The sequence below is a fragment of the Camelus dromedarius genome, chromosome 33 (assembly GCF_036321535.1).
Source record: "Camelus dromedarius isolate mCamDro1 chromosome 33, mCamDro1.pat, whole genome shotgun sequence".
Taxonomy (NCBI): domain Eukaryota; kingdom Metazoa; phylum Chordata; class Mammalia; order Artiodactyla; family Camelidae; genus Camelus; species Camelus dromedarius.
In genome coordinates this window covers 4595208-4615780 of record NC_087468.1, presented here as the reverse complement: position 1 = coordinate 4615780, position 20573 = coordinate 4595208, and the positions used below count along the sequence as shown (strand labels likewise).

At 38.1% G+C, this 20573-nt stretch overlaps 1 protein-coding gene across 9 annotated transcripts in view; it reads left to right on the top strand.

Moving 5' to 3' along the window:
• LOC135319843 (coiled-coil domain-containing protein 144A-like) overlaps positions 1–20573 on the top strand; it is a 71637-nt gene that overhangs the window by 49520 nt on the left and 1544 nt on the right. For all 9 annotated transcript variants that reach the window (XM_064481746.1, XM_064481751.1, XM_064481753.1 and 6 more), the window contains 8 exons: positions 617–827; positions 2003–2186; positions 3034–3171; positions 4615–5127; positions 6577–6729; positions 13058–13423; positions 13999–14183; positions 15772–15985. In XM_064481746.1, coding sequence (XP_064337816.1) covers positions 617–827; positions 2003–2186; positions 3034–3171; positions 4615–5127; positions 6577–6729; positions 13058–13423; positions 13999–14183; positions 15772–15985 — 1964 coding nt within the window. The remainder of the gene's footprint in view (positions 1–616; positions 828–2002; positions 2187–3033; positions 3172–4614; positions 5128–6576; positions 6730–13057; positions 13424–13998; positions 14184–15771; positions 15986–20573) is intronic.

The following is a 20573-nucleotide window of genomic DNA, read 5'->3' as shown; positions in this document are numbered from 1 at the left end:
TGGGATACACCCCACTTGGTCGTGATGAATTTTCCTGTATTGTTGGATTTAATTTGCTAACGTTTTGTTTAGAATTTTTACCTCCATTTTCATGACATTAGTTTTCTTTCTTGTAATACCTTTGTCTGGTTTTGGATTCAGGGTAATGTTAGTTTTATAGAACGAGGACATAGTTCTTCCTCTTCGTTTTTCGAGGAGACTTTGTGTGGAATTGGTATTAAATTTTCGTAAAATATATGGTAGAATTCACCAGTGTAACCATTGGGACTGGAATTTTCTTTGTCGTAAGGTCTTTAAATAGGACTTTTGTTTTGGTTTTTAAGATATAGGGCTTTTTAGCTTATTTGTTCTTTCTTAATTGAGCTTTTGTAATTTCTCTCTTTCAAGGAATTTTACCCACTTCATCTGAATTGTCAAATTTATTTGCATAATGTTCATAATATTATTTTGTCATTCTTTTAATATCTGCAGAGCTTAGAAGAATGTCTTCCATGTTATAGATGCTCAATATCCATTTGTTCAATATATGGATGAATGAATGTGAAAATGCACAGTCCTTTATACACAAAAATTGCTCATATATTTTGTTTCTATGTTTGTTTTCTTCCTAATGCAGATTCTGATAGGTTATTGAAAATTGAGGATCCAGTTCATTCATTCAGATCAATAGAACTGAAAGAATCTGACTGTGCACTACTTACAGGAAAAATTAAAGAAATGGAAAATAAGGTGAACTGGCTACAAGCAGAGCTGTTGAAAACAAGAGAAGCAAAATCACAGTTAAAACTTCAAAATGTGGAGTGGGAACGACAGCTCTGCAGCATGAGGTACTGAATTTCTTGGTTTTAAAGAAATATTTGAACTCTATATTTACTTTAATACTGTAGGTATGTAGGAAAAGTCTTAAGATTGCTAACTTACCTTTTGGGATTTTACAGGGGAGAAAATTTCATTAATATTGTGGAATATGAGACTCTTGGAAATAACAGCTATATATATATATATACACACACACTCATTCTATATTTCTTTAAAAAAATCTTTGGTCCTTATCTCTCAATTGTCCTCCAGAAAGTTTATATTACTTTACATTCCCACTTGCAGAATTATGAAATGACCATTTTTCTCAAGGCAGAAACTTTAAAAAAATTTATGCAGTTTGACTCTTAACATATGAATGGATGGACTAAAAAGTGAAGTGGAAAGTGATTACTGGTTAGTTTATTCAGCATCTCTCTCATACAGAGATAAGATTAGTTCAAAGGTCTGTGCTGAAAGCATGGGTTACTCTTTATTTCTTAATTACTTAATAGGGATCCTGCCTTGTACCAAAAGGGATTTAAAAATGATTTACTAAAATAAATAATATTCAACAAGGTAAGTTCAAAGTGCTGCAAAAGAAGAAACATAAAGTGTAGGGCATCAGGGAGTAGACTCCCCAGCCTCGCCTTGGATTATGCTAATTAGTGGGTCAGTGTTCTGGAAAAGACATCTGCGGATGTTACCTTCCCCTGGAGATCATGTAGGAGTCCCTGTAATATCTCATGAAGTTGAAATTTTATTTCTCATGAAATTATAAACCTGTTTCTAAATAGCAACTTCTCTTTTAATTAATAACTAAATTCTCTGTCCTAATGAAGGAGTAATTTATGACTATGTGGGGGGAAAGGGTAATTTTCAATTCAAACCTTACTGAATAATTGCAAATTTTCTTTCCTACACTATTGACCAGAGTTACTCTTGACTGAAACTCAGTAGCATTATGTCTTTTCATTGCTACTTTTCAAATATATATATATATATATATATATATATACATATATATAGTCTATGAAGAGATTGAAGTGAGGAATTTAAAATGTGAGACTTAAAAATGAAAAAAAAAATTGAGAACATAGAAATTCCATTGGGGTAATAAATCAGCATGTGAAGAACCAGATCATAAAATGAACTTTTTATTTTCTAACAAAATAAATTTTAAGGTAAGCATATTTCACTGCAGATTAACATTAGAACAAGAAACAAAGAAGAAGAAAAATGCTTATATATTATATGAAAACACTAAGGATGACTTAAAAAGAAAAGAGGAAGAATGCAATGAGCAAGTTTCCGCGAACCAAGAACTTGAAAGCACTGCCCGGGCACTAGAATGCAAACGGAAGAGCATAAGGAATAAACCAAACCAGGTAAATTAGTCTTAGGTGAAAATTGCGTATCTCTAACACTGTTTCATCAATATTATTTATAATATTCTTTTGAATTTATCTGTATTTTCATTTAAAACAAATAAAAGTTATCTCATCCTAAACATGAACTATGACATTTAGAGCTTAACTTACTAATTTCTTGATGTTCTTGGCATCTAATAGATGCTCTGTGTCTTTTCTGAATGAAGGAATGGAAGTTAAATTGAGCTTAATCATTAACATAAGGATTGACGGTTTTGGTCCATTCAACAGAGTAACAAGTCTAATTCAAATCCATGTGTTAATTCTGGCTTTTTGAAGTTAAAATCCAGGCTGAATTGCCTTGAGACTGTGATGGAATTGGTTAAATGCCTTATAAAGAAATTTTCTTTCACTGGGATTTCAAAATTTGTAGATACCGACAGGAATATGCAGAATAGATAAACAAGATTTTACTGTATAGCACAGGGAAATATATACAAGATCTTGTGGTAGCTCACAACAAAAAAAAAGTCACAATGAATATATATATGTTCATGTACAACTGAAAAATTGTGCTCTCCACTGGAATTTGACACATTGTAAAATGACTATAACTCAATTTAAAAAGTGTTAAAAAATTTTTTCTTTCATGATACTGCATCCCTTGTGTTTTTGCTCTGTGATAAATTTAGCTGTCATATATATTAGAATTTGAGTTATTTATGTGCAGTAAAGATCCCTGTGCTTAAAAAGGCTACTTCTTTTTAACAGTTTAAAAAATTTTTTGTTTAACATTCCCCTCCTGAGCTTTTTTTGACTTCTTTTCATGGTATAAAACCCCAAACCTAATGAAATATGTCTCCAGGTTTTAGAAGAGCAAAATGATGCTCAGAGACAACTTTCTCGAGAGCAGAATGCCAGAGTAATACAAGATGAAATCCTGGCCCGTCATCTTTCCCAACAAAAGGAGGCAGAAAAGACTAACAAGAAAATGAATGCTGAGGTATTTTCTTTAGTCATCTTCAAACATGTGTGTGTATGAATTTGTATACTTACATAGTTTAAAAACCAATACTATAGGTATAGAAAGTATAGAGGGTTTTAAAAGCCTATATATGTAAATATATTTTCTGGGGGTTTCATTTCTGGTTCATTGGATAAAGCAATATTTTGAATTCAAATCCATTTGCCTGCAAAAGTGACATAGTGACATTCACGATGGCCTCATCCGAGGAGAGGCTGTTCATATTTCCTATAGGAATTGATGAACTTTCCATGATCTCAAAACTGTTGCTACTAACAGCAGGCATTCTAGTTTCTGGCAGTGATCTCACTCCTTTGATAGATGAATGGAGAGGTTACTTTATCATTTCCACTGATGGTAAGGAGGAAAAAGTATAGCCGGTTCAGAAACCATAGTCTGGGTGTCGTTCTCCTACGTGTGATAAAAAGTAATGCTCTGCTCCATGTGGTATGCGATTTCAGTACAAGGAGCTTTTGAATATAGTGACATACCATAATCTATACTTAGTGATAATTTATTGATCAGTATTTTATTTTTAATAAAACAGTTCACTGTATTTCCCTGCTACTTCACATCCATTACTGTTATAAACACCATGAAGAAGAAATAAAAATTATTGCAGAAGCAAATAGTCTCCTGGTTTTCTAAGAAGAGCTCTGTAAATTTGAGCTTCTTGACCTTTAGTGTATTCACCATTAGGGAAGTAGAAGGCTTCTCTTGTGTTTCTATATTTGTCCTAGAGAAGTAGTGTTGGTTTGGTGTAAGAGTCAGAGAGTCAGAAGACCTGGGGGAAACCCTGCAGCTTGCTTGTGTTTTTAACCCTTTATTCCAGAATTGTCACAGCTAACTGAGTTAACTGATGTTTGTAGACGTGCTTAGTACAGTGCTTAGATTTATCACTTATCCGTAGATGTAATTCTTATAACTCGCTCTAAAAATGTTAGAAAGGGAGAATATTTATGGAGTATTCTCAGGAAAAATTTTTTTAGGAAATTTAACCTGTCCAAATATATACAGAGCTAAGGCTCTTACTTTGGGGGTAGCTGTAAAGGTTAGATGTCAGACATAATTTTTAAGTGTAGTCAGATTTATTCATTGTTTATTTTAAGCCTTTTGGGTTTGTTGTATTTCAGAGAAAGAAAGGCCTTCCCAGTTCTGAGCTTCTTAAACATCCTTTTGTGGTTTCTTTTTTACTTTCATGGATTCACTGTCTTTAATTAAATTTTTGAACTTTTGGGGATTTCTGCTTGTTTAAAGTTTGAGATTTGTATCCACCTTAAGTTCTTCCAGTTGGATACCCAGATATTGCAAACTTTTTGTTGTATAAACTTAGAGATTAGTCTTTCACTTCAAAGGAAATTATGATATGTCAGTTTATTGAGTACAGTTCAAAGAGTAAGAGATAAGGGGTTTCACTTACAGGACACAAAGGATTTTGAGCTGTCTGACCCAGAAGATAACAGCGAGGTGCTTCCTCAGCAACTTCCTGAAGCTGAACGTCAATTCCGTGGCCAAGAAATTGAGCTCCATCCCAGGAGAGATGCTCTTAGACCAACGACGTTGGTATTTGAATGTGTGCATAGAGACCGAGGCCAAGCCCAGCGTTCAAACAAGGAAACTGAATCCTTGTCTCAGAGCAAACAAGGGGAAGTCAACAGATACATTGGAAAGCAGGCATTCTTGGAGGAGAGAGTATGTGAACTAAAAAGCGAAAACGTGTTGCTTCGACAGCAACTGGAAGCTGCTCAAAGTGAGGCCACAAGTAAAAAGACAATACTTAATATCCCAGCGCCGTTTCTGGATCACCTGGGAAAACTTGAAGCCATGAGCAGACGAGTTCTGATGCTGGAGGAAGGAAACAAGGAGTTAATCGATGAATCCAGATGTTTAAAGGACAGACTGTATCAGTATGTAACGGACAGAGCAGAAATGGAAGTAAGTACCCAGAAAGGGAACTGATTTTCAGACTTCCTCAAAGAAAGTTCAAAGCAGTATCCAATGAAAGCTGAGTGTTGAAACTAGTTGAATATAAAAAATGTGTGGGCTGTAAATATGTACATTGTAAAGCAGCCTAAAAGCATGCCTTGTATCCAGCAAGCAAAAGTTAGGCCTGAGAGGTGCTTTACTTTGAGTAAAGATGCCGTGTCACCTGAAATTCTAAGAGATTAAGCTGTAAGTTGTTGACAGATACAGGCAGGTCTTAGTAATTTCCTCTTATACTGCCCAAATCATTTTAATCTTCCTGTCACCACATTTTAGTGTCGTGATGAAGCAGATAAATGAAATGCTCAGACCTAAAATGAGTATTTTGAAATTAAGATTCAGTTGGGTGAACAAAAAAAGTAAAAGAAAAAAAAAGAGAAAAGATTCAATTGTGTGGATTACCTTGACAGTCAAATCCAGATTTCCCAGATGAACTGATGTGTAAACACTGTATCTTGCAGTACTTTTCGTTCAGTAGCTTTTCATATATTTTTAGTTGATATAATTTTATTTGTATTCATGTCAACTGGAATTAAATTGAAATATTTCCATCTCAAATTATGTATTGTTACGACCTCGCCACTCCTTAAAGGCATCTACTTTTCATTCAGTCATAATTTGAGACAAATGTAAATTTTAGCAAAACTGTTTGACTTAGTCTCCCCTGTTCTATTTATAATTTACTTTGAACATTTTTTTAAATAGTCTGCTCACAATTCTCACTTCAAGGCTCAGTTACTGTCATTTGGATGTAAGTTTGTCCAGTACAGAGGAACTGGAGCGCTCTGTGATGTACGAGTTTGGCATCGGGGTCCCATTTTCAGACTGAGGAGCAGCTAAGAGTCCTGAGTGGCAGGAAGGGAGTGAGTGGGAGGGGTGGGGGGAGCTGTAGGAGCTGCAGTCCAGGAGGCAGGGGAGGCCAGGTTGTCGCGGGTCCCCAGAGGCCATTGGAATAACCTCATTTTTATTGTGAGATAGGAGTCTGTTGGAAGGATTTAAACACCAGATTGAACATGTGAAGGACTCTGAACTTAGCCTCTAATGAGAAAGAGGGAGAGTGTTCCACAGTGTGGAACTTACCACCACTCATCCCACCCACACGCCCATTTCTGTTTGAGACTTCAGTGGGGGTAAAGCTTGGCCACTTCCTGGGAGGGGCAGGGAATGGCTGGTGGGGCTGCATCCATTGTCTAAGTTAACTTACTGTCAGTAAGGCAGGAGGGTCATGCCTTGTGTGTCTTCAATGAAATTTAGTAAACAGGAATGTGTGCCTGTGAGGAAAAGAAGGTGAATTGATGTCTGTGGGGATAGTTCTCAAAGTCCATATGTTGGAGTTATATATTATTAATGTAACTTAATGATAAGGTGACTTAAAAATCAGTAACAGAGTTCTCTCTTTAGGCCTGTATGAGACAGCTTCAGCAAGAGCTGACTGACACCCGAAAGAAAGTGTCCATGTTGGAAGCTTCCCTGGAGGTGACAGCACATCATCACACTAACTCAGAAAATGAGACACAGGACTCAGAGAGGAGGTCACATCAAGCTGCGAACCCAGTACGTGTGAAATCTAGCACGTCAGCCGTGAGTGCAGCGCAGAGCATTGCAGGACACTAGCTTCTCAGGGACAGCTTTCTTTTGTATCTTCATTATAATTACACTTTTATTATCTTTATAATGCACTTGTTTCTTAAACTTTGACTTTCATTCTGCCATTTCTTTATATATTTTTTCTTATGATATTTACCCTTAGAGAAGTTGAAAATTACACACCTTTCCCCACAGAAGTTAACTTTTTTTCCCTACTAAACAGTATTTTTTAGTGATCTCTCACCACGAGGCAAGGTAGATAAAATCAGAGGATAATGTTTCATGGCATGTTCCAGAAAATTGTCATAACGCATCTTCACTTTTGTGAATGGATATAGAATCTGTGTGTATTTACTTCATGGATTTCAGAATACCTTGTGCAGAAAGGTCATTATACTAACCAGTTGAAGTTAGACATTGCCTTCATTTTCTCTTCGTTTTAGACATGTTGTCAAAGCATGGAGGAGTTCAGATCATGAATGTACACCCAAAATAGACAATTAAGAAAATTGTCTAGATCCTGCCTTTGGATTTTTTTTAACTTTATTGAGATATAATTCACATATTATAGGGGGGATTGCATAACTCAAGTGGTAGAGTGAATGCTTAGCGTACACAAGGTCCTGAGTTCGATCCCCTGTACCTCCTCTAAAAATAAAGAAGTAAAACCTGATTACTTTCCTGCACCAAAAAAAAAAAAAAAATCACGTATCATATAAGTCACCCATTTAGGATGCATAGTTAGTATCTCCTAGTATATCCAGAGATGTGCAGCTGTCACCACAGTCAATTTTAGAACATTCCCATCACCCTAAAAAGAAAGCCTGCATCCCTTGGCCATCACCCCCAGCCCGCCATCCCCCTCAGCCCCCGGCAGCCACCAGGCTGACTTCTGTCTCTATAGATGTGCCTGTTCTGGGTGTTTCCCATGGATGGAATCACATGCTGTGTGGTCCTTCATGATTAGCTTTTTTCATTTGACAAAACGTCTTCAAGGTTCATCCATGTTACAGCGCTTGTCAGTATTTCCATTTCTGTTTATTGTCAAACATTACTCGGTTGTGGGGCTAAACCGTTTATCTATTTATCAGTTGATGGACCTTTGGGTTGCCTCTGCTTTTTGCCTATTGTTAATAATGCTGCTGCGAACATTTCTGTCCAAGTTTTGATGTAAACATGTTTTCATTTCTTTGGGGAATAGACTTAAGAATGGAAATGCTGTCATATGGGTCATACGGTAACTGTGTTTAACCTTTTGAGGAACTGCCATACTGTTTCCCAGGGTGGCTGCACCATTTAACATTTTTATCCACAGTGTGTAATTCTCCCAGTTTCTATGCATCCCTGTCAACACTGGTGATTAGCTCTCCTGGTGGGTGTGAACTGGCATCTCATTGTGTTTTGATTTGCATTTTTCTGATGACTGAGAATGTTGGGGATCTTTCCATGCGCTTATCCATTTGTGTATCTTCTTTGAAGGCCTGTCCAGGTTTTTGCTCATTTTAAAATTGGATTGTCTTTTTATGATTGAATTGTAAGAGTTCTTTTTGTATCCTGGGTGCAAATCTTTGATCAGATGTAGGATTTTCGAGTATTTCCTCCTATTCAGGAGATTGCCTTTTTACCTTCTTGATGGTGTCTTTTGAAGACTAGAAGTTTTTAATACTGATGAAGTTCAGTTAACCTATTTCTGTCTTTTACTGTCCTACCTAAGAAACAAGTGCCAGATCCAGTCATGAAGACACACACCTGTGTTTTCTTCTAAGAATTTTGTAGTTTTAGCTCTTTCATTTTGAGTTAATTTTGTATGTATTGTATGAGGTAGAGGTCGAATTTTGTTCTTTGGCTTGTGGGTATCCAGTTGTCCCAGTACCATTTGTTAAAAAGACTATTATTGTCTCATTCAGTTATTTTGACACTCGTATTGAAAATCAGTTGATCGTAAATGTGAGGGTTTCTTTTAGATTCTCAGTGGTGATGCCTTGATCTATGTCTGTCCTATGCCGGTACCAAGTCAGATGTTACGAGAACTCTTTCCGAGTCATCTTGCATAGTACCAGTTGTTTTACATAATAACAAAAAGTCAGTGTCATGGGGTATCTGTAACTACTTCTGTGGAGATCTGCTGCTTCCTGAAGGGGCCTGTGGCCAGCTTATGCCTTGCTGACTCTGACATGACTCTGTGACAGAAAGTAGGCTTGCAAAGATAAAGTCCATCCCTCGCCCCCATTCAGACCTTTTGTTTCTCACCCTTGCCTCCCACTTCACTCCAGTTTCCATCAAATCATGGTCACAGGATCTGCTCACTCAGTCTGCAATATACTTCATTATGTTGCACTCATTATAATTCATAGACTCATCCATAGGTTTCACTATCTAGAGGCAAAAGATTAAGCCTGGAAAAGATTAATTCAACTTTCCTCTTTGGAAGCCTCTCTAATCCATCATCTTGCGGTTCACGATCAAGTCCTCTTTTGGCTTGGTTCTTGTGTGTAACACTGGTGCCGATCTTGTTCTTGGTGTAGATCCTGCACTCTCAGCTCCCTGTGTCTACCTCCTTTTACTTAAAAAGAGAGATGCCTAGCTGTAATCTATAGCTGAATGCATAATTAATGAAATAAGTATTTCATCCCATCCAAGGAAAATTTTTCAAGAGTACAGCTGTTAAAAATTAGATAATATTCAATCAGTTTATCAGAAACGGATAACAGACTAGTAGTCTGAATTTCAAAAGTTCAAAGCCACTCTGTGTGATACGGAGAAGCATTGTGCTACAACATGAAGCTGAGACAGTCCTACCTTCCCTTACCAACCAGCTTTGAAGTCAGGTAAAGGAAAAATTGTATTTAATTTAAATACTGCCAAAGGACACTATACTTACGGTTCCATAATATTTTATTTTCTCTCTGAGGAAAGGAAAATGAAGAGTGAGTGCTAGATTAATAAATTCTCAAAGCTGCCTGTCTCTTAGAAGTTCAGTTAATTGAAATGAGGTAAAAAGTCTGATTTTGGTAAACTGACTGTTTCTAGTTATTTTTCAGTTATTAGACTTCAAATCCTATGTCTCCTTGCTTACCAGTCTTCCGTACCCTCAAAGTTGAGGGAAAATTGTGAAATACATGTCAATTTGTAAGAAACTGTGATTGGGGGGAACTCTGAAGTACCTTCCTTCTCACTAGTTCTGAGGTCTTTCTTTCAGCTACCTGCTGTTTCTTATCAGCACTTTGTCATTAGTAAGTTAATCTCAACGTTTGTTATGTTCCAGTTTATGGGAGACCAATTTCTACTATATTCAAGTTACATTTCTTACTATCGTTTTTCATCCACTTTTCTGTTCATCTGTTTTTGCCTAACAAACTCCCCAAAGTTCAGTGGCTTAAGTAAGCATTTATTTTGTTCACAACCTACACTTAGGAAAAGTGTGGCCAAGACAGCTGGCCTCTATTCCTCTCAGCTTCAGGTGGGGCAGCTCGAAGGCGGGGGGCTGGAATCGCGTGCAGTTTCATCCATTGCTGTCTGATGGTTGATGTTGGCGGTGGACTGTGGCTTTGGTGGGGCGGGCAGGTGGACCACCTCCCCTGGAACACCTAAGCTGTCTCTGTGGCCTGAGCTTGCCCTCATGAGACTGGGTTCCAGGGTTAAGAGCGAGGCAGAAGCTGAACTGCCTTTTCAGACCTGCCCTGCAGTTAACTCAGTGCCCCTTTCACCGTTTGCTGTTCTTTACGAGGAGGGCACTTAAGGTTGGCCCCCATTCTACCTTTTTTATGGAATTAACTTTGAAAATTTATGGAGACATTCAAAAACCAGCATAATCTGCTCACTAGCCACAATGTTTTCTTATTGCTTCCATACGAGAAATCCGTTTACCCCACTCAGTCCCTGAGCAGGTCTCGGTCGCTGTGGTGGTAGGCTCAGGCTCCAGTCCAAGGTCTTACTTTCCCATCTTCACCGGATTCAGGTGGGGTGAGGTTCCTGGGCATGGTTTCTGGAGTACAGCCCCTTGGGTACACTCCTCTCAGTGCTGAGGCTTGAGGATAAGGAGACACGGGTTATTCGCCACCACACACCCAACATTCTGCTAAACTGCTAAGGACTCCCTCACTCACAGATGCAAGATGGGAGGCACACTGGTCCGTAGCAGTTCTGAAATGCAGCCTGATGCTGGCTCTTTGATTAGGACTTAGTCCTAACCCTGGGAGGGGTTCTCCTTCGCTGCCCTCTCTGAGCTCTTTGTTCTGTCCCTTTCATGAGCAGTGACCTGTGTTTGCAGCTGAGTAGTTCTCTCAAGCCAGCTTCCTCCTTGTAGACCTTCTAAGAAAAACCCAAAGGCCTCTTCCTGTTTTGCACTGTCTTTGTCTCTTTCAGTCCAAGCTAGCAAGCAGTGTTTTTGCTACCACAGTTCTCTTTAAAACTTTTGAGTTTCCTGTGAATTTTATTGGGGTTCATGCCATTGGAAAAGCTACTCTCATGTCTTTTTGAGATAAACTTCACCTTGGGCTTCCTGTGAAGCTGTTGTGGGACCATGCCTTTGAAATTCTTATGCTTTTAAGATCTTTAAAGGAATTTGAGGCGGCACCTTAAATCTTTCCAAGGTCTTAACAAAGTCTTGGCTTCATCTTTAGATTGTTTTCCTGGCAGCAGCCTAGATTTGATCTTAGCCCGGAAGCCATTTCTCTGCTTACCCATTATGTGACAGTTGGGCATGTGGAGATGCTTTAAATGGGATACAGATATTTGAACCCTGTGAGTCCTGGTTCCTTTCTATTTAATAATCTTTTTGTTTGTTTGTTTTAGCTTATCTCTCTCATCAATTTTACTTTCAGCTGTTCGGTAGCAAGAGTCCCGTTTCCTCCGGTTTCAGTGTCATTTTCTTCCCTGGCCTAGAAGCCGTCGCTCTCAGCCCTTCAAGGGCCCTCAGGCTTCCACTCACAGTCTCGGGGACACTTTGGGTTTTCACTCTTACTCTTCTCTACATCTGTTCAGGTTTCACCTACCTCCAGGTGCAAAGGCATCCCCACATTTTGGGTTCCTTTTTAATGGCTGTGCCCCATTTTTAATATCTGTGCCAGTTATTTATTGCTAATAATTTATATAATAAACTGCCTCAAAACCTGGTGACTCAAAACAGCATCTGCTTGGTTCACAAATCTGTGTTTAGAGAAGGCTCAGTGGAGCCAGCTCATTTCTTCTCCACTTGGCATCAAGCGGGCACTAGAATAATCTAAAGGCTTGTTCATGCTCATATCTGGAAGTTGGAGCTGGCTTTGGTTAAGGACATTCCCTGGGGTCATCAGCTGGGACAGCTGCGTGTACAGGGACTCAGTAGGTGGCCTGGGCTTCACAACGTGGTGACTGGGTTCTAAGGGTGAGCGTCCCTACAGAGTAAAAGTCAGAAGCTATTTAGTCTTAGAAATCACACAGCAGTGCCCCCACATTCTGTCCCCTAGAAACCAGTTGACTGAGGCCAGTACATAGTTCAGGGGAGGGAATTTCACAGGGGAAGTGTCAGAGATGTTTTACAACCACCAACTCCGCCTGCCTTGTCTTACCAAATAATCCTTCTATCTGAAGGAAAGTAGTTCTTCCCAAGTCAGTGTCACTGAAATTCCAGCAAATTTTTTTTTGTTTATTTTTGTGTATGTTCTCTTGTTTTGTGGAGAGCCACAAAGGATTACAAGAATTAAGGCTGTTTTGTTTGTTTAGAAAAATGTATGGATCACCTTACTAAACCACTATACTAGGAGATGGACTTCTTAACTCTGCAAATCATTCATTGCTGCTTGGAATGCAATTCAAACAAGCATAAAATATCTGTGGTTCAGAGAAAGGCTTATGGCATGAGAACCCATATTTGTAAGATGTATTAATTGCAGTCGTTTTTTCAAAGGCTTGTTTTGGGAGGCATTTATTAATTCAGCCCTAAGTAACTCAATATGATCTCCCTAAAACTTTAAAAATCATGGAGAGTTAAGACTTGGGGGAGGAAGGGGTAAGACTTTCTACTAAGAGGTGCCTTGTGTCATTTTATGTAGGAAAGACGTGAACCGATTACAGTGCAGAGTGTGAAATCAAGTACAAATGTATAACAAAGACGATGACAGTAAACAGTATTGTTTTGTGACTCTTGGTGGTTTGAACTTTTTTCTTGATTTTCTGAGTAATTTGAGTTTCTCCATTCCACAAGGCAGATACCATTTTATTGTAACTGAATTTATTTCAACCTTTGATGCTGGGTTGGAGTTAGGCTGTTCTCAGTCTGCTAACCTCATTACCAAACAATTTTATCTTCATGCAGAATGCTGATCTTCCAGCAGAAGTGAAATCTACATCTTCAGTACTTCTCCATCTGAGTGCAGAAACTCAACTTTTTCTAAAGGAGTTACTATCTACGAAAGAATTGCAAAAGAAATCTGACACACTAGAGGAGGAGAAAAAGCAGTTGGAAGAAGAAGTAGTGCACCTCAGACATCACCTAAAAGTGAACACAGTGGAACGCAGTCCAGTGGAGCAGTACAAACGGGAGACTGAGGAGCGAGCAAGACGGGATGTAGTAGAAAAACTGAAAGAACTCAGTCAAGTCTTGCGGTACAAACAGGAGACTGAAAAGCAAGCAAGACAGGATATTGCAGAAAAATTGGAAGAAATCAGCCAGTTCTTACAGGTGAATCATTGATCTGTAACGTGCTCTAAGTCACTTCGCTGAGAATTACAGTTCTGATGTGTACATTTTATGTGTTTCCTCTACTTCCCAGATATCAGTTTGTTTTGTAGATTTCTGGAAGGAAGGCCGCATTTGTTACTCCCTTTAAATTCAGTTTCCATCATTACTATCACTAAATTTATCTTTCAGAACATCTCTCACTAGAGAATCACTTTTAAGACCAATTGGTGTAAATCAAGATGACTAGGAGGAAAAGAATATATTGTGATTCAAATACTGTACCACACTCTTGGATTACTCTTAGGTTGTATTGTTCAATTTTTAAAAGTTTAGATTGATCCTATTATTCTTTGAACTATCACATTACATGAGTAGTAATATGAGTGATTCAACTTTAATTTCGTAATTCAGATTTAATTCACTTGACATTGATGATAGGTATTTTAATGTTCAGCGCTTTTTTCACACTTAAAATTGCTCTCTGAATCATTGACTCAAAACTAAAGGGAAGAAATATAGTGTAATTACTCAGGTTATAATTATTTTTAAAATTGTGTCCTTTTAATTCTCTGTAGGCACAAGCAGTTTCTCAAGAAATCTTAAGAGAGTATAAACGTGCTTCAGTAAGTCAAGTGGAACACAAAGTTAAAGGTCTGGAGCCTGAACTGAAAAGTGCTAATGAAAAAGAATTGGAAAAATACAGGCAGCTGTACCTGGCAGAGCTAGAAAATAGAATGTCATTGGAAAGTCAACTAAACTTGTAAGTCAAAACGTAGAATTATAGGAAATAACTTAGGTCACTAATTTGCCTCTAAGGCATCATTCTTGTTGAGCCAGGTTCATGAGGTGAGCAGCAAGTGAGAGCTGACTAGATAGATAGTGTGATTTTGGAAAATGTTAGTAAATGAACTCCCCTTTAAAATGTCAGTCCAGGGCAGTTTGCATCTCGCTGCCTTTGGTTGCTTTTACATGACTTTATGTTTTATATTTGCATATATTTATCCTGATCTAGTCTTTAAGCTAGGGGTTTTGCAAACTTTGTAATTTAGACAGCCATATTATCACAAAATTTCTAGCTGAAATTCCCATAAATAGAAATGTTAATGAGTTTAGAATTAACTGTATTTTGGAAGAGTACAACTTAAACCCAAGGGGCCCCATTCTGGTGTTTGGTGAATTTACTTTCTTGATTGTGATATTTGGTGTCACCGCTCGTGGGCACTGAGATGAAGTGCTGTATCCTTCTAAGTTTGTCTCCGCTACGTCAAGGCGTGCTTGGGAAACAGGGAAATTAACATCGGGGTGAAGGGCAGTATAGTGGTTCACAAAGTGGCTAAAAAGAATATGGTGGCCTGCCCGAGGGGGTGTGTGGTTGACAGAAAGGGCAGGTCCCACCTCCGGTGACTGAGTAACAGTGTTACAAGCTACAGGTGTCCCCGCTATCCAAAAGTAGAGTGTTCCTATGAAAGTTGTCGGTGTAAAGCAAAGGGGCAGTTACCTTAGGACACATCTTGCTGGTGGATGCATGAAATAAATATGCATAAAGCACAGGCGCTCACAGACACAGTCCAAAGCCGTGGCGGCGTGATGCCAGAATACTGAGTGTGGTTCTGGGGAAGGAGCTCGGTGGGGCCTCTCGCTGCTCGGGGTGCTCATTGCCCCTCTGATGGCTCGGGCTAAAACAAGCACCCAGTGCTATTCTGGCTTTTTGCTTTTTTTTTTATAAAAGTGAAAATCCACTTGAGGTTTTTTTTGGTTATGGAAAACAGGTGCTGATGTAGACCTCTGGTAAAAGCAAAGTAACAAAGTGAGCTTTGGGACATTGGGGGACACTTGAAATTGCCCCTGGCGCTGTCGTAGTACTTTCCCACCATCAACTCTGCCGCCTGGTGCCCCCCAGAGGTGGTGGCTCTAAACTGTTCCTCAGTGCCGCGTGCTTAATGTCTCCCAGGTAGTGAGTGAAATGTGTATATAAGAGGGAGTGAAAGCAAATGCTTGAAAATGGCTTTGAGGGATGGTGTAGTTTTTATTTCTAAACTGGTTTCCTGAGGGTGAACATGTCTAGATGCAGCCAGTGCAGAAGGCAGCGGGGATCCTCTGGGGGGGCGTCTCCATCTCTGACTCTCCCCACTTTGAAGTACTTGTTAGTTAAGGGCCCCCCAGGCATATACGTCCTTCTTTAGGACAGTTTTAAACTGTAATTGTTTACAGTAGGTCTGCGCTGATGTATTTTTGGTGTCAAAACAGTTTAATGGGAGAATCTGTTTACTATTATAGCAACTTTAGAAATACATATCACTTAGGAAGAAAATGAAACGAATGAAATCTGTGCTTTGCGATCCTCGCAGGGCTAATGAGAGGCTGGCAGCAGTGAGCACTGAGCTTCAGCTGGAGCAGCAGCACCAGAGCTCCCTCCTCGGCTCTGTTCCCGCACGGCCTGTTGACGGACCGCCTTCTGATGAAAGTTCTAGTACTAGCCTGGAGCCCGAAAGGAGTCTTACTCGAAGAAGGAACTTAAGGAATTTTTCAGATCCTTCAACTAGCATGAGCGATCTGTTCAGGGTTAGTTATATTATCTTTTTTCCCTTGGGTTTCAGATTTCTGATACAATTCTTGTTTTTAATTTGATGAAATTCTGAGTTGTTTATTTGACTTCTGCACACTAAGTAAAAGCCATAATTAATTGTGCTAATAAAGAAAGGAGACAGAAATTTTATTTTTAAAGTCCCTGGACTTGTAATTTTCAGGAGACACCTGTCATTAACTTTATTCAATAAATGCAACTAACCTGACAAATTTTAGATTTCTTAAAAAGCTCCACTTTAAATTCTATTTTAGAAGTTAAGTATTATTGCCTAATGACTAGAGATACACTTTCCAATGTTTGGCTTAGTTTCTGATTGATTTCGGTTTGGCATTAGTTCATAGTCATTTTCAAGTTTTGTTACACCCCAGTTTTTCTACCCCTAAGCATAAGTAAATAATTGGCATTGAGATACTTAACCACATACGGATGTTTTTTATTTAAAGGAATCCAAGATGAATTCTTTTTATGAATTCAATAAATTTGTAACACTAAAAACATTAAGTTCTGTTTTTAAGTTTAAAACTTTTATCATTTTCTTCTGTAAGAGTACATCCTTAATTGCTATTTTACTTATAGCAGTTATTTTAATTGTTATAAAATGTCTTACTGAGCAATTGTAGAATATTTCTAAATATGTAGTCAAGTAAAGCAAATATTTAAATTTTTAAAATGAAGTTCACTTATGTCTCTGTCTTTCCCTCACCTGTTAGGAATACCGAGGTGGCAATGATAGGGAGTCTTTAAATTACAAGTAGTTTTCATTGTGTATCGTTGTTAAAATAGCCATTTAAATCGGTGCGCGTTGGTTTATGGTTTGATGGTGTTTTCATGATCTTCCTGATGCAGAGAAGGGTAGCACGGGCCCTTGTTAAGTGAGGTCTCAACCTGTTTCTTCTCACTTGGCTTCATGTCATAATAAATCAAAGAAGAAAAAAGCTCAGGTTCCGTAGACAGTGTTGTGGGTAAATTGAGTCTAAGTGCTTCAGAGTCATGAAACCAGACTGCGTGGTGTTAAAAAAAAATGCATGGCTAACACTTCTGTCAGCGGCTAAGCATGATGCAAACTCGAAATGTTTTCATTAGTTGTCACCAAAAAGTCGACAGTGGGTCACTTTACAGGATGATGGTGGAAGAGTGTGAGTGCAAAAGCAATGCAGGAGAAGACTCCTGAGGACAGTTTTTTCATTTGATGTTTTTGGAGGAAAGAGGTGTCTATTTTTCAGTACTTCTAGGTACACTGGAAAATGATTTATTTTAAACTCAGTGTTGTAGTTCCGAGGTACATGTAGTTCTTCTGTGGGGCCGTGGGGCCGAATCATGCTAGGTTTAGCAGGGAGGTTAACAAGCCCCGCTCTGTCTGGGTGCAGAGACACGGCTTCCTCAGCACTACCGGGCGCCTCACAGGAGCTATTGTACAGTTACTGTTTACAGATTTCTTAGTCAGACTTAGAGAAAGAAGGTGCCTTCTGGAATTGCTAGGGATGTAATTATTTCTGCTGGGAAAACATAAAGTAATGTTATGAGAGGTGTGAACATACTGTTTAAAATGACAGGAAGGGATGGGTTTTTGCATGGGGATTAACAAAAGAACAGACTTGCACAGCTTTTCAGCTATGGTTCTAGAAAGCAAAATGTTAAAAATGGCATTGGGATTGACTTTAACATTCTCCTTTATTTGCAAGGTTTTAACATTTTGGACTGTTACTTACTGTGAAGTTCCAGCTTACTCCGCATTTTTTTCTAACTTGACAGAAGTGTTGCTCTAAGTCTGTGATTTCAGTCGTGCTGGTTGTCGAAGCAAGTTTTTTCCAGCTCATAACACTTGGGTTTATTGCCTCTCTTACTGCTGCATGAAGTACAGCCTTGTCCCTTGATATCGTTGTAGTGGTAACAGATGGACCCCGTATCTGTTTTGCTAACTTTTACCCTCAGATTTCACATTCTAGTTTATTTCTGGGATGTTTTGTCCAACATGTCAGAAGCAATTTTACAGTTTTACTCAATTGTGTTATTTAATTATATTACTATAAAATACAAAAAGTTAAAATTAGCCTGAGCAGATACATCACTGTTAGATTTTCTTGCACATAGAATTTTTTTCTGAGAACTGAAAACTTAAAAATGGATTCCAGACAATATTATAACAGGCAAAATTTCTGTTTTAAAGATTTTTTATGTTCAAGAGTTTTTAAGTATTGGTGTGCCTAACATGAAGCATGGCCACAATAGTTAATAAATGTCCTTCAAATCTATTTTAAATTGGAAGACTAAATTTTACACTGATTTTGGACTTTTGGTGCATTACTGATACTTTCAAGCTTTTCTAATGATTTATTTTAAGTAATTTTTAAACTTCTCAAATGTCCATTCAGTTTAGCAGCCCTTTTTCTAAATGGGACTATACCAGTGCACCAGAGCTAAAACGATTAATATTCCTAAGACTTTAACTTTTTACATGACACAGCACTGCGTCTCAGCAGAATCTGGTCACATTTCTTTTAAAAGTAGGCTTCCAAGGCAGGGCACGTCCACTCTGAATTTTAATTCGAATCAAACTATCACATTAGTTAAGCTCACTTCTCATAAGGTGGAGATAGAGTTCAGTAACCTTGTTTCTGGTATCAGTTCTCTGCTCTGTGGAATCCCTCCTGCCCTCATTTCATTTTGTCTGAATGGACAAATGAGGAAGCGTGTTATCTTTTGAAAGACAATCACTCAACTTCTTCCAGTTCTTTTTCTTTCATTCACTTTTTTCTCTGTACTTAATTTTTTAGCTCCTTGATCAACAAATTCTTTCTCATTTCTTTTCTCTGCAGCAAAATACATGTATTTAATAGTTACAAACTGACAAGTGTCATTTCCTTCATACATTAACCTATTTACAACAGGATAATGAATCAGAGTGGTTAAATGACTTGATTTTATTACATTTCTGGAATTGTACTTATTTTTATAACATTTAAAATAAGAATGATACCAAATTTTAACTTAAAATTATCAGTAATCTGAAGATATATTCACTTTGGAAATGAACGTCTGTGTATATGTGTGCGGCCAGTGTGTTGTTATCTAATTGATCTCGGAAAGAGAGGGCAGCATTATCTTCCAGCCTGTGACCTCAGTTTTGACCTCAATCCTGCAGTGTCCCCAGTGGGACCTTCCATTTCTATGGGACATAGACTGCAAACTGCCAGTTATGAGAGAATCCTCCTAATTAAAAACCATTAGAGTTGAAACTGGCTGATACATTGTCTTCCTGTGTATGATTTTCTCACCTTTCTGTGTTTTTGTTAAATGGAAAAGTTTAAGTAAAACTGCAGGTGCCTTCTCCTTATTAATGTTGGACTTCAGCCCACTTCCACCATCTGGACATGGGGGTCCTCGCCTAGAAATAAACATAAGGGTCTCAGAAGTACCTATTTAGGAAAATAGCTTTGCAGAGGAAAAGGTAGTAATCTTACATTCAACTCATGTAAAAGTGTGATCTACATTAATGTTTATATGAAATTATTTTGGTAAAGGCTTCTCCCTTCATCTGTTAGGCGTTTTTCATTTCACAGGACCCGCCTGGCACTGTTGTCACGTTGTTGATGGCATAAGGCCTCTCCAGAATGCTCTTGTCAGACAGTTATGGAAAACAGTCCCTGAAAATACTGGCAAATGGTAGTCCAAAATCTTGTCTTTGCACCTAACATTTACAAAGGCCTCAGCTCTCGTGTCGCTGTTATCACCACAGTGTTTATTATGTTCATGTACTATTTTAGACCCTGTTTAGTGAGCGGGTGACTTTTATAAGACAGATTTTAAAAGAACACTCTAGATGGGGACACTTGTAGTTTGAAATGTCCCCACACATTTCATAACTAAATACGTAACTAATTAAGTCGAGTTTCAAAAAGTTGGCCCTAATTTCTAGAATGGAAACAAATTTACAGTTAAAGAATTATGTATTGTTTTCCTTGTTTCTGACTCTAGGAAGTTGTGAATCAGAAACCAACTTTGAAAACTGGCACTAGCCTCTCCTTTTCTTTTCTTCAAGCAGATTTTCTGATATAAATATTTTAGTCATGTACAGAGAGCAAAATACATTTGTTTAACTTGTTTGCCAGTAGAACTTTCACTTGACATTATAACAGAACCCTTTTTTCATTTTATGCATCTACGATTCTGTGCTAAAAACATTAGCATAGAACAGACCTTAAAATTTTAGTTTTCTAAAAGTGCAGGAATGGAAAGCTCACTTTAAGGAAAAATCCATTAACGTTAAAAAAACTAAACTTTTATAAAGGGCAGTTTTTCTGAGAGCTGCAAAGTAATGCATTCAGTGTAGAACATGACTTGAATTGTTTAAACGTTTGTGCTAATAAGATCAGGCATCGCCCTCTGAGATTATGTGTATCCAACAGGGCAGTGTTTACTGTGCTTTCCATCAGGGGAATCTAAATAACCTTACAGATATATGTTCTCTATTATCTAAAATGAAAGTAAGTAGGAATTTATTTTATTCCTGTGATTGTTTTTCTATTTAAGCAACCCCCAAGTTAGGTCAAGTCTCAAAGTATT